Here is a 13,527-nt window from a genome sequence, read left to right as displayed (position 1 = left end):
TTTGATGACTGCTGTGTGTTTTTTGCTTTAACAAAGGGATCATTCTCTGCAAGCTACCATTGCATTGTTAATAGGTAATCATAGAAGATGCCAAATAGACTTAAAATAAATTGCATAACCACAGTTCAGTCTGTGTATCCAGAAAGAAGGTAATGATTATGGTGATTAGTCACTTGAACTGTAAATCACAAACAAAATACTTCAGTTATATTGGCATATCTGAGACAATATAAATAAGCAGTTGTAGTAAGAGGGGTTTTTTTATATACCAGCAGAATACAGAATTTATTAGCTTTGCAGTTACACTAAACCAAGGTTCTTTTCGAGTTCACCTTGAAAGGAGAGGATGTTCAAGCATGCATAATTGATGAAAGCCTAAGAACAGAGGCACTGATGTGTCTGGAAGGAGCAGGTTTAGTAGTGATGGCACAGAGGCCACATTTTTTTCTCAGCATTCCTGAAGAGAGGCAGAAAACAAGAGGGGAAAGAGAGACCTTACAAGAGGCAGAAGAGGGTGCCAGCTATGGCTTTTTTGTTGTCTGTAGACTGTTTGGCAATAATACAGTCCTGTTATTCCCATTGCCTTTTTTTAAAAAGGTGGCATAGTCATGTTTGTTTTTTCACTTGACAGGAGGAGGAAAGGTACTTGCATTGCCCTGTTCTGCTAAATGCCACTTCAAGATAATACAATTTTTCTGCTTTGTGATGAGACCTTTTTAACAATGAAAAGAAAATATTAAGAAATGCAGACTCTAAATGATCTCAGCATGTGTCTGTCCCAAAGCCACTCTTGCCAGCCAAGCCACCTAACAAGTGCTTTAACCTTGCAACTTTGGATATCATTATCTAAGCAATATAGAGCTCAGCACAGGCTAAAAACCATGAGGGAGAACCTGGACAAGTATTGAGGTGGTGGTTGCACCCCACCTCATTTGTACAGCTGAATTCTTACCAGTCTGAAGCTGCCCAGTGAAAGATGCTCTTGAGCATTTCTGAATTAATTTACAGTAACTGTGTATTAAATTTATCAGTGGTCAGTATAGAAGGAAGATGATGTTTATACATTTAAGATGATGTTTATACAGCAGAGGTCAAGTTCTTTTGATGCATTTAATAAACAAAATAATTAGTAATAAAATATTTATTGTGTTGCCTCTTAAAGGTCAAAACTAGAGTAATTATATAGCATATAGAGACAATACTGTGATGGTCCCTGCACAGTGCAAAGACTGAAGCACAAAGTGAGGGGTTAAGATACACAAGGAATGTTGTCAGCTCGTGTTAGCATCACCATTGTGATTCAACTACACAACCCAAACTGAACCTGGGAATTTTTTTGTATTTGCTTGGCATGCTTGTCTGGAGTGATTTATTTTTCTCCGTGGAAAGCCTTGTTACTTCTTTCCAAGAAATATATATAGCTCCTGAACAGAGTACACTGAAGAGACCAAGGAAACTGGAGCTACTCTCCTATCATAGGTATGGATTCTGTGAATCCCTATGATGTTGAATAGAGCAATCATTTTGAAGTGAAACACTTTTATAGCACGTATAATTGAAAAAGCAGGGACAAGGATGCTGAATTGATGCATATTACTGCTTTTCAGTAGGACCTAAAATTCGGGTTCCCTTTTTCTGCTTTGAAGAAATGCAAAACCAAATCTTGCCACAGCAATTGTAGTTACACTCGAAGGAATAAATACTCTGAGGTCAGGTGATTTGAGTCAAAGAAACTGTAATCAGAAATGTATTTCAGTTTTTTTCTCAGGAGATGTCAATTAAGTGGTGAGATAATGGAACTTTATATAGAGCTGCAAGATATTTTTGCAACAAAAAGGATGGTTGCTGTCAGTTTTTTCATTTATGGTGTGTGGTTCGGAAAGTAATGTGAAGTGAGTGACAGAAGAAATTCAAAGCACTTAAGATAGTTGTTACTGGTATAAGCAAACAGAAGAAAATTTGAGACATGAGTTGTAAATGCTGTAGAACTCTTCTCTTGCTACAATAATGTGAATTAAGTCTGGAAAATGCTACATCATACCTGTCAGTTTTCTTACTACCTCTGAAATTATCCTGAAATTTGTTTAGTTCTGTCTGATAGCTAAATAAATGTATTGGTACATGGAGTATAGACTTTTTTCCCCTTAATCCCTTTGGACATAATTAAATGTTTTTTGTCTGCCACATACTAACAAGAAATTAATTATTTGTGCTTCTCCTAAGGTGTGCTGAGTGAAAAATCATCTTGCAACTTGCCTAAAGAATTTAGGCATTGCATTATTCAAAATGATACTAAACTCACATAAAACTAGTTAGCTGGGTTTTTTTTTGTTTGTTGTTGTTTTTTTTTTTTTTTTTTTTTAACTAGGTAACTCAAACTCACATTCCAGGCTTAAACCATAGTTCAGTGTTAAAGCATTTGCAACTGGCTGAAAGTATCTTCTTTAACTGGGAATTCACATATATTGTACAAAGGGAGCTCTTATTGTACAAAGAGAGCTCTTCTGGTACCAGTGAAAGGGTTGTTCAGAGTTCAGTGCAGGGAAGTCAGGTGGGGAGGAAACCAGGCAGCACATCTGGAATAGGCCCTGTGGTTTGGCAGCAGCACAGTGTGCTCTGTTCTGTCAATAAGATCAGAAGTGTTGCATCTTTCAGATCTGCAGTTCTCAAAAGGCATCTTTTTCTGTTTTTCTAAAATAGCTGCCTCATTCAATGGGGGTTTTTGGCCTACATCTTGGAAAAAAAAAGAGTTATATCCATTTTCATTACTAGGGATTCATAGATGCTGTTAATCCCCTCCAGAAATGTCAATTAGATTTGAAAGGGGGAGGATTATAGGCAGAGAGTCCTCTTGATATATTTTTTAGTTAGGTCTGTTCATAAAGTGCTATATTCTGTAGTCATAAACTTCATCTTAAGGGAATCTCATAGTCAAAACAGAAAAATATTTCAGCATGGATTCTTAATGTTATGAAAAAGAGCTGGGTTGGAAATTTTAAATATAGAGGAATATCCTTGAAGAAAGGATTAGGAATATGTTTAAACCACCTGAAGCCATTTTTCTTCAAATGTCAGTCTTTTTATCTCAGCTTCTTAGCAGCCTGCTGCACTGTCTGAGTGGTGATGATGTCTACTTTCCTGTTTGCTGCTTTGTTGTGTTTCTAACTAGATGCCTCTCTCTTTTTAATTTCTGTGGCAGCATCCCTTGCTCCTCCTCCCCCCTCCATCCTACAGGTAACTCCACAGTTACCACTAATGGGATTTGTGGCCAGAGTTCAAGAAAACAGTAAGTTTGCTGCTTCCTTGTGCTATGTTTTATTACTGGATGTGGCTTTTGGATTGAGTTGATGAAAGATTTGTCTGTAGATAGCCAGAACTCTGCGTTCTCTACTGCCTCTGCAAGTTTGTCTGAAATGGTGAAGGGTGGGAAAAAGAAATAATCGTATTGGAGGTACCTGGTCCTTCCTTCTTGGTATTTTCTTGTCTCTACTGTATTTTCACAAATCATACCTGTTGGTCCCACTGCAATTAATTGGGATAGAGGGTATTACTTGAAGCAGCTAACAGGGTTGTAGAGACATTTTCATGGTTGTCCTGTTCCTTATTTTCAGTTTCAGATACTCCTCCCCCCCCACCGCCCGTGGATGAGGCAGTGTTTGATGAGTCTCCCCCTCCTCCCCCACCTCCAGAGGATTATGAGGAGGAGGAAGCAGCTGTGGTGGAGTACAGCGATCCCTATGCTGAGGAGGACCCTCCTTGGGCACCCAGGACATACTTAGAAAAGGGTAGGTTTGGAGCTAGAAGAGACAAGAGGGTTTTATTTGTAACAACTTTTTGTATGTGCTCCTGTCATCTTGCTTTTGGCCATGGAGTCTGCCTGGACTCCTTCATACCAGTGTTTGGTGTTACAGCACTTCAGTCAGCAAAAGTAGTTTATATAGGTGCATATATGCACAGATCTGTTCCATCCCACATAGGATAGCAAAACTGTAAAGGGGAGTCTTTCAAGATAAGCTGGAGAAAATAATGCTTTTAGTCAGAAAATGTATCCTGTGGAGAATGAAAGTATAAGAAGCCAAACTGTCTCTACTGATGTAGAGACTCATGCAAAAACACAATTTCGATCTGTATTTTTAAAACTAGATGACCAAAACATCTAAAAGGTGGTCTGTTTTTAGAAACACTCTTAAAGTAATAGAAAATACAGTTGCTTTCAGTGTATGAAGAACTATTAAATAGTAGTTTTAGGATACCAGAAAAAACTGAGATATTGACGTAGATGTGGGTTCTGTTGTAGTTACATGAAGAGCTCACTCAGCCCATGTTTGAGATTTGACTGCTTTGCTGGAGTTGGGAGAGAAGTGCTTGGCTGTGAGTTTTTTGTAGCAAGCTTTGAAGCTTTAAAATGAATGAGAAACCTTATACTAAAAGAGAACTTTAATACCCAAAGAATGTGTATACTAATACTGCTGGGAATTATAATGCTTTATTCAGCAAAATAATTTATCTTGTGGCAACTCCTTAAGTTCCTATAAATATTATTCTGTGTCACGTGATTCAAAGTAGATTAAACAGATGAAAGTAAGTAGCTCTTCCAACACATTTACCCGCAGTAAGTAGAATTCCCAGGTCTTAGGATTTGTACTTGTACTTTTGATATGACCATTCTCCTATTTAAGTTCTTATGAGAGCACTTTTATAGGGTTGGGGTAAATGACCTTAGCAATAGAAGCTGGAACACCAAAGAGGTGTCAAACACAGAGGGTTGCTGTATATTGGAATGGGATTCACTGTGACCCTGTTCTGTAGAGGGTCAAGCAGTGTGGGAGGTACCTTTAACATTCAGATATGCCTTAGCTTGCAGCTGAGGATGGAAGTGAATAGCAGATCCATTTGGAACAGATGGAGAAATTGTTGAGTAGGATATAATTCCTGGGGATGCTGACCCTGAGGACACTGCCATGTGACTGTAATAGCAACAGACAGTCTGCAGTGTACAGGGATATGCAGGGCACTTTTCCATTGAGCTCTGTGTCTGGATGTGTGGCAAGAAAAGAGAAGAAAATGACCTGGCTCTGCAAATCAGGTGAATGGAAATGGGTACCCAGAAGGAAAATTGCACTTACACCACTTAGAGAAAGAGTGTGTTCACAGATTCCAGTTGGATAATCAGCGTGGCCTACATTTGTGGTCAGTTGGATATAACAGAGTTCAGCCAAACTCTGAGTAATTGTTGGAGAACCAAAGATCACTGATTGGAAGAATACCAACCTAAATGAGTAATTCTGTTTTTCATAACTGCATTGAAACATATTCAGACAGAAACTAAAAGAGGCCGTGGCTCAGGCTGACAGGGAAGGATGCCACCTCCTGAGTCAGTATTGCTGCTTCCTGTCTCATCTGGAGCTCTTCTTGCAATACTGCCCTGGACTCCTCATAACTCAGGGCTTGTGACAGGCACAGTAGGACTGTGGGGACTACAGACAGAAGGATTAAAGAGCCTTTTAGAGAGAGGACTGTGGCCAGTACACAGATAACATCCTGGAAGAAGGAGTAGTGATGTAAAAACAAAATCAGGCTTCAGGTAAATTTTATGAGGCTTAACAAGAAGCAAATTTTCTTCACAAACTTAAGGAAGAGTTTCCTTCTTGTGATCATGAAATAATGAATCCATTCAGTACCCAAAGGGTCTAGAGTACACTCAAAAGTTAGAAAGAAAGGAATTGGAAGTTACCATGATCCATGAATGATGATGATTGTTGTTGTCATCAAGAGAATGAAGAAAAATAGCCCAGTACTCTAGGAAGAAATTTACAAACGCTTAGGAATTTTGAAGGACTTAAATGGAATGTATCACATGTTCATACACTTGTTTTTCAAGCTAAAAATGTACTTGTTTCTTCATTGCTGTTTTGTTTGCTTAGAATTATATGTCTAAAACTGTACAGAATAAGTTACTTAACAACTGCTGGCACAATTGTAGAGCTAACAATGTGTGTTTTTAAAATATGCACTAGTCACATGATAAAAAAATTCTGTACATACTCTGATTTTCCACTGGGATTGATCTGTATATATTATAATCTCTTCTGGATTCAGGTTTCCCTAGTGTTGGTTTGTGTTGATTCCTTTGCTCCCTCAAAAGGAAATGACCTCTTTTCTTTTGAAAAGAATGATGAGTTTACCAGGACTCTTGGACAGTGGATTTATGAACACATGCTGTTAATTTTTAATCCTTGCTTTAGATTAGAGTATCTTTCCATCTCTCCCCAGCAGAAGATTTTAGGATCCCTGTCCAACATACTTTTTTTTTTTCCTTAGTGGCAGCACTGCATGTTTCATTGCCAAGTGCTCAAAACAGTGATTGATGCTATTTGTTAAAGTACTCAGAGTCTGGCATAACTAACTTTCTCTATGAAACACATAATGATACCACTGAGATTGGAAACATGTATCAATTTGATGTCTATTTTCTGGCATTTCAGGACTGTTCTGTTTAATATTTCCAAGTGCTTTGTCAAATTTCTTTGCCTTTCCTAACAATTCTTGTGCCATCAGTAAAATATTCTACAGCTGTAAGAAAAATGTCCTGATACTGTTCGTGTACATTTCCACCTTCCTTCTTCATGGCTCCTTAACAGGGATTCACCCACCTTGGTGCTGTGTGCCCTGGGAGTGGCTGCTGGATATTGAGATGCACATACACCTGTAGAGATTTAAATGTGGAAGTAGCTAAGGGACAAAACAGCCTTGGCTCATTTGGACTGTGGCCTGAAGAGAGCTCTTGCTACACTCCCTTTTTCATCTTTTCTTCCCTTAGCTGTGCTGAGCTCTGGTTTAGCACATGCAGGAATAGTTGAGTGTTCGTAGCTGTGGGGATTCACAACCACCATTGTTGGTTTATCAACACACCAGAAGATTATCATACAGATGGACACTTCCTCTGGTGGGGCTGGAAATAGTAAGAATAGAAGAGTTAAAGGAGTCCTGGCTCATGTGCTTCAAAGTGTGAACTTGTACAAAGGGGAGTGGAAGAGACGGTTTCTCTCAGCAGGTTACTCTGCACACTCACAGTGCCTGGACAGGGGAGGGTGACTGGATTTTCCTCCTCCTCCCCTACCTCTCCTAACAGTCACGTTCTGTTCTTTCCTAGTGGTGGCAATCTATGACTACACCAAGGACAAGGAAGATGAGCTCTCATTTCAGGAAGGCGCCATCATTTACGTCATCAAGAAAAATGATGATGGCTGGTATGAGGGGGTCATGAATGGAGTGACAGGGCTGTTCCCGGGGAACTATGTGGAGTCGATCATGCATTACTCAGAGTGAAGACCAGAGGACAGAACACTGCATCTCCTGCTGCAGGAGCTGTCAGGGCTTCCCAGATCTCCACCAGCCTCTGGGGCCCCATCCAGTATAACTGAATGAAGGATAATTGTAACAACCACTCTTTTGAGTTTGGTTTGATTTTTTTTTTTTCTTTTCCCCCTCATGATAAGACAATAGTGATTTGAGTTGTTTGAACAAATGGCTCTTCAGCTGCCAGCAGAGGCTATCCTGAGCTATCTGACTTTGAATTAAGCTGACCCATTCAGATGTAACAAACTTGTTGAGTAGCTCATACTTCACTCCAATTCTGACAGACCTCAGGATCTGTCTCAGGAATCCTGTGTGCCCTCACAGTACTATGACTGGAAGCAGTGCCTGGCACTGGGGATGTCCTGGATGCTTGCGAAGGTTACTGGCCAGTGGACATCTTGTTCCTACACCACACTCCAGTGCAGCTGGAAGAACAGTTATGTGCTAGCAAACACTGGGATTTCTACACAGAGACATTCCTTCCAGATAGCTGGATTCTGCACACGTAGGCTGACACAAGGGCACACAGAGCCGGCTTTCATTCACTCACCTTTGAGTTTAGACAATTCAGATGGCTGCAGCCCAGAGGACCCCCACTCCCATTTCTCATCTTCTGAATGCCACATATTTGTTTTGTGTTCTGCACTGATGTAACTGTGCTCCTCTCCACAGCGAGCTCCTTGCCACGGCTGCTGCCAGTTCAAACAGAACTCACAGATGCCGTTGATGGTGAAGGTGAAACAAAGTTTACAGGTCCTCCTGCGGTCTGAGGATTAACTCTAGGGGGTGTGATCTAAGGTTAAAATCTACTCATGCCTGCTTGCACTAGAGAAATTTGTCCCCAACTTTAGTTTTATGCACAATATAATCTTAAAAATCCAATCAGGTATTGTAAATTGGCTATTTTGTACTTGATGACTAGATTTGCATATGTACTGTGAGAGCCCTGTGCAGAGGCAGGACAAACGGCAATTGTCGTCTTCATGTCTGCTGCCAAAATCTCTTCAGCAGAAGCAGAAAGGGCTGTTGTGTGTACTGGTTTCCCATGGAAATCCAAGCAGTAACTAGTAGTAGTCCTAGCTCTTCCCCTAGCCCTCTCCACTGTTTAATATAATAGATAATTTGAGCTGTACTGGTGGCTTGGGGTGGAGTAATACCAAGTGAAGGCTCTGTAGCCCCTTGTGAAGATACTTGGCTTTCTAATCTAGTCTCAGTTAAAAATTCTGCTCGGTGATTGTATGCAGTAGATCACTGCAAGTGATGGTTGTACTTGTCTGCCCTTAGGAATATCTAATTGTTACCTTGGGGTAAATATCATGCATTAACTAATTAGATTTCCTGTTAAGTCTTGTTAGCCTGCAAATTGAGATGATCCCGTACTGAGAGCCTCCTGGGCAAGGGCATCTTCCTGGGCAACTTCAGACTGTCACCTGGCCAAGTTCTGGCTGGTTCCAAGAGCAGCTTGTCCAAGGCCAGACAGCTCTGCAGCCGGGGAGGCCGGTGTAAGAACAGAGCAGTGCACAGGAGAGCGGGGCTGGCTGTGTGATGGCAGTGGCACCAGTGTACGGGTCACTGACCCTGCCCCTTGCCCTCCCAGCATGGAGGTGCAGGCTTGGTGCCAGCCTGGGCAGGGAGGTGCCATTAGCTGCTCAGAGGGGAAGAAGCAAATAGGTATGTTTGTAGGCCATGGAGGAATGTCGTCACCTGCTGTGAGCTTGTGGAACTCCTGTGACAGCGCACAAGAAACTGGTTTGGTTAAAGTCTGCAGGAAGGACAATTTTGAAGACACTCGTGCAGATAGAAGTTGTTTCTTCCTTGCTAATCCACATGTTGTCTTTTTTCTGGAAGCTGACAGCACTGTTTGGGATGAGTGCCAGAACAGATACCCTTTAAGCCTTTTACTCTCTGATAAGTTTTCTTGCAGCATGACTAAGAGAAGCAGCCATGTTCAGTTCCCTCAGCCCATCATTTCTGTGGAAGCAAGTCCAGAACCACTGGTTGTGCAGTCACTGGAATAACTGTTTCTAGTGTCATTGGGCAGGTCTAAGCTTTGGCACAGGGAGGCGATGCTTGTAGCAAAGTTGATTGAACAGCAGCATTCACAAGCCTTTGGTGCTTACAGGGGGGCCGTGTTTTTCAGGAATATCAGAGATTTTCTTGTCTTGGATATGTTTGTGGCAAAAACTGAGCCCACAGTGCTCAAATGCATGGTTAGGGCAGCTTAATCAGTTCGTAAGTGAGAGCTGAACCTCTGCCTGTGCACCCAAGCTGCAGCTGGCAGGTCACACTTTAGTGAAATGTGTCAGCCTAGTCTGAGGAAGAGCTTGTGCTTGAACACTTCCAGCAGGTGGGTGGGGTAGTGTGTACTCCCACTGTGTGTGATACTTAATCTTCAGTCTGCTGGGTTTTCGTCTTGCAAGTTTTGTGTTGCGAGAGCAGAGCAGTGTGAGATGAACGTTTGCCAGAACCCAGCACAGAAGATGAGGCTGCAAAACCCTGGAAGTGGAATGTGTGACAGCTCCTGAAGAACTGGCTTTGCTCTGATGGGCCAGGGGTTAGTTTGCTCCCTGCTGATAGTACATGGAATTGTTTGCCCTGCAAGAACTGCTGTGGATGGAATTTCTGGGTCACCTCCTGCTGGTTTTATGCTTTATTATGCAGTACTAATGTAAAGAAATTTGTTGAGTTTTATGCTTATTTTTATTTTGTACAGATTTTAATTCTGTTGCTTGTTTGGGGATGATGTGATGTAATGGTCATAGACCAGGCCAAGGTAAACAGGCTTTGTATATTAATGTTACATAGATTGCATGCTAGTAAAGTCAGTGAGGGTTGTGTTACCAGTTTTGTCCCTTGTACTTCTCCTTGTCCAAAACCTTCTCTTCCCCACTCCTTTTTAATTTACAGGTTTACTTTAAAAAGGGGTGGCAAATGGGGGGTGGGGAAGAAACACGTCAGTATGTTAAATAAGGTGCACAACATCTCTTCACTGCTGAGTTTTGCTGCCACAGCTCATGGTGTTCTGCATCACAGGCTGTTGAAGCGAGAGTGTGTATGCATGAGAGGTGGGGGAAGGAGACACTCCAGCATAGCCCAAAGAGTGCTGAATGGCCAAAATGTATGTTTCTCCCTTTGTGAGAACTGCCTTAGCCCAGACAGCTGTTTTCATTGTGCACAGAAATTGTTCAGCATCCTCTAGCGGTGTATTTTGCCTTGGTTTGCTGTGTATCAAAGATTTCTTCCTTCCTCTTAGCACCAGGGACAAAGCTGTTAACTACAGCTGCCTCTCCGTCACATGCCTGCATGAGAGGAGGTCTGACCAAGTCTGTCCACATCTAGTGCTGAAGCAGGTTCATTCTGGTGCCTTCATAACAGCTGAAGAGTGATAGCTGAGGTTGCATGTGTCTTACCCATTCTTTCCTCTTCCCCTCCAGCTGTTGAAGCGGAGGGTTGAGAGAGGCAGGAGAGGTAACCAGCAAATTCTATGCCTGAGTGTCCTGAGGGTGTGTCCATGTGCACTGGCTGGAGTAGGCACCAGAGCTGAAGCAGTGCTGGATCACTTGCTGGTCTGAGTGGTTAGACACAGACACACAAGGAGGCACTGAAGAGCCACTGCTCTCACTGGAGGACAAGAGGTGTGGTGTGACCCTGAGGTAGATGACAGCTTGGTGTGTGTTACCAGGAGGCTGACCATGTTCTGGCATTCAGCTTGTGCTTGCAGATAGTTGAGTTAGATGTCCTGAATGTGTCTGGAGATGTCTGCTGGTGTGAACCGCAGGTACCATGGTGTGTGGCTGGGTGGCTTACCTGTGGGTGCCAGAAAGGCTCAGAGCCAGCTAGTTCTTGCTAGAGCAGTTTGTTCTCCTTTCACAGCTGCTGGGCATTTTCTTTTCTTGCTGCTGAGGGTTCTTTGTGACAGCCAAAGTTGACAGTGGCAGTAATGTAGCTTCTGAAAAGTGCCACTTTTACCTGGAGTATTTCTGCTGATCATGAAAAGAAAGCGAGGAAGCAGCAGGACTGAGGAGCCTTTTCCAGCAGAGGCCACTGTGTGGGCTGCCTGCCTGCTGTGGATGTGGACATTGTTGACTAGAGGTGGAAGAGGACTGTGCACTGATACTGTTGAGCTTCTGTGGTGTCTTCCACCTGTGCTTGGTGGTGACTTAGTGCTGTGCTCTTCCTAGCACTTTCCATCTCTTCCTAGCACATGCTGTGGATGTGCCTCTCAGCTGGAAATGAGGTTGCTTTTTTATTAGTTATGTCTGTGGGCTCCAGGCATAGAGCAAAACTTGTGCATTTTCCTTTCTGGAAAGGACAGAATTTTATGTGGTTTAGTAAAGTTGGGAGCATTTACAGAGCTTCTCCTCCCAGAGGTGCAATAGGATATTTTGTAAAGCAGGTGACATCTGTATTCTCTGCAGGCCCTTTTTGGAAGCTGCTTAGAGGCTGCTGTTGAAAAGAGCCTGGTGCTGTGGCTTTACTAGGAGCAGTAGTTGCATTCAGAGTATTGAGTGTCAGTGGTGAGGCACTGCAGCATTTCAGGCAGTGTTACAAACCCCATGCAGAGACTTCAGTATCTGTGTTGGCAACCGTGCCAGTGGAGAACGTACAGCACTGCTGCATTCACTAAGGCAAAGGTTTACACCACTAACCTCTAGGGACGGTGGTGATGGAAACTGAGCACCAGCAGGATCATGCGCTACAGCTTCTGGGGTGCCAGTTACAAGAATTTACTGTGCTTACAGGTGTATTCACCATCCCCAGCTTCTGGCATCTCCCAGTATTTGCCACAGCTGCGTTTTTGTGGAAAATAAAACGGTTATTACACACAGGTCAGAAAAGTACAAGAAGGGAATAATGTGTGGTTTGTTCTGGGGATTTTCCCCCGCAGTAGCTGAAGTCAATGTGTAGTAACAGCCCTATTTACCTATTTCTGATGTTAAAACTTCAAAGAGATTGGGACCCCCACCTCACGGCCATGGGGATGTGCTGAAAGCTTTATGCAGCCAAGGCTTGACAACTGCTGTTAGAAAGAATAATTCACAGATCATGGTGTTCTGTTGCTTTCATTTGAAAAAAATCCCACCCATGTGTTTTGTGTAATTTTCAGCCCATGCAGAAGAGGTTTGGGGTTATTTTGGTACTCTAAATATACTAATTTTATTAGCACATGTGCTTATTACAAGACATATAACAAGACAGTGATGGCAGCAGTGGCCTGCTGTCCAGAGGTAAGCCTACACCCAGGACCCTGCTGAACACTGACATGGGGACTCTGCTGAAATGGGTGCAGTATGTTTGTTCCAGTTTCTCTTTACACCTCTGAAGAATCCTACTACTATTGACTAATAGGAAGAGCTATGTACAAATTTATTTCCATTACAGCGCCTCGGTAAGTGCTGACATGTCCGAGATTTTTTTGTAAAGAACAAGTGCTTCTTTTCACATTTGAAAAAGTGTCTTTTGCAACTTGCATGGACAAGTAGTTTCTATGAATTCTCTGGAGCTGTCAGTGTCTAACATGGATTTTGTCCATGCACTTTTTTCTGAAAGCAGATATCCCCCACTTTGGTTTGCAGTTGGAGCAGCACACTGTGCTTTTGCTTTTGCCACTGCTTCTGCAGTGGATGGATGCAGAGCCCACTGTAAATGACCAAGCCCGCAGGACTCTGGGGAGCTGTATGCCGCCAGTAACGTTTTAGTGTGTGTGCCATTTGAACCACCTTCCAGTGAGTGCAAAACCCAATTTTTAAATTTTTTTAATTGTACTTGGAATTAACTGTTGCTGTGTACTAAACCCTCTTGTTATGAGCCCTAAATAAAAAGAACAAAGCACACCTCGTGTTCTGTGAGCGTGCCACAGCCGTGTCACCTTTCTTGTCTTTGGCTACAGACTTCAGCACACTAGGGCCAGGGGCCGTGGCTTGTGGGCAGGAGCCCTATCCCTTAGGATCTCTGAGCACAGCACTTCCCACAGCAAATGTACAAACCTTGGCATCCAGCCTGCTGCCTTCAGCAGCTTCTCAACCTCTGTGGGCCTCCTCCTTTCCTGCACTTGCTCTTGTAATTCCCAAATCTCTGCTGCTGAGGGCAGCAGCGTGAGGCTGAGAGCGTTTCCCTGCCGTGTACCAACAGCCCCCAGAGCGGGGCCACAGCAGCACTTACCAGCCA

The 13,527-nt window shown here is 42.8% G+C and overlaps 1 protein-coding gene across 24 annotated transcripts in view; it reads left to right on the top strand.

The window, feature by feature from the left end:
• Window positions 1-13,193, top strand: part of ABI2 (abl interactor 2) — a 66,036-nt gene extending 52,843 nt beyond the window's left edge. For 12 of the 24 annotated variants that reach the window (XM_066322669.1, XM_066322674.1, XM_066322668.1 and 9 more), the window contains 3 exons: window positions 3,200-3,286; window positions 3,612-3,785; window positions 7,154-13,193. In XM_066322669.1, the coding sequence (XP_066178766.1) occupies window positions 3,200-3,286; window positions 3,612-3,785; window positions 7,154-7,329 (437 nt within the window). In that variant the 3' untranslated portion in view covers window positions 7,330-13,193. The remainder of the gene's footprint in view (window positions 1-3,199; window positions 3,287-3,611; window positions 3,786-7,153) is intronic. The other 12 variants (XM_066322688.1, XM_066322682.1, XM_066322672.1 and 9 more) reach the window with 1 other exon arrangement.
• The last annotated feature ends 334 nt before the right edge of the window (window positions 13,194-13,527 follow it).

This window comes from Sylvia atricapilla, chromosome 7 (genome assembly GCF_009819655.1).
Source record: "Sylvia atricapilla isolate bSylAtr1 chromosome 7, bSylAtr1.pri, whole genome shotgun sequence".
Classification (NCBI taxonomy): domain Eukaryota; kingdom Metazoa; phylum Chordata; class Aves; order Passeriformes; family Sylviidae; genus Sylvia; species Sylvia atricapilla.
This window is presented reverse-complemented; position numbering and strand designations above follow the sequence as displayed.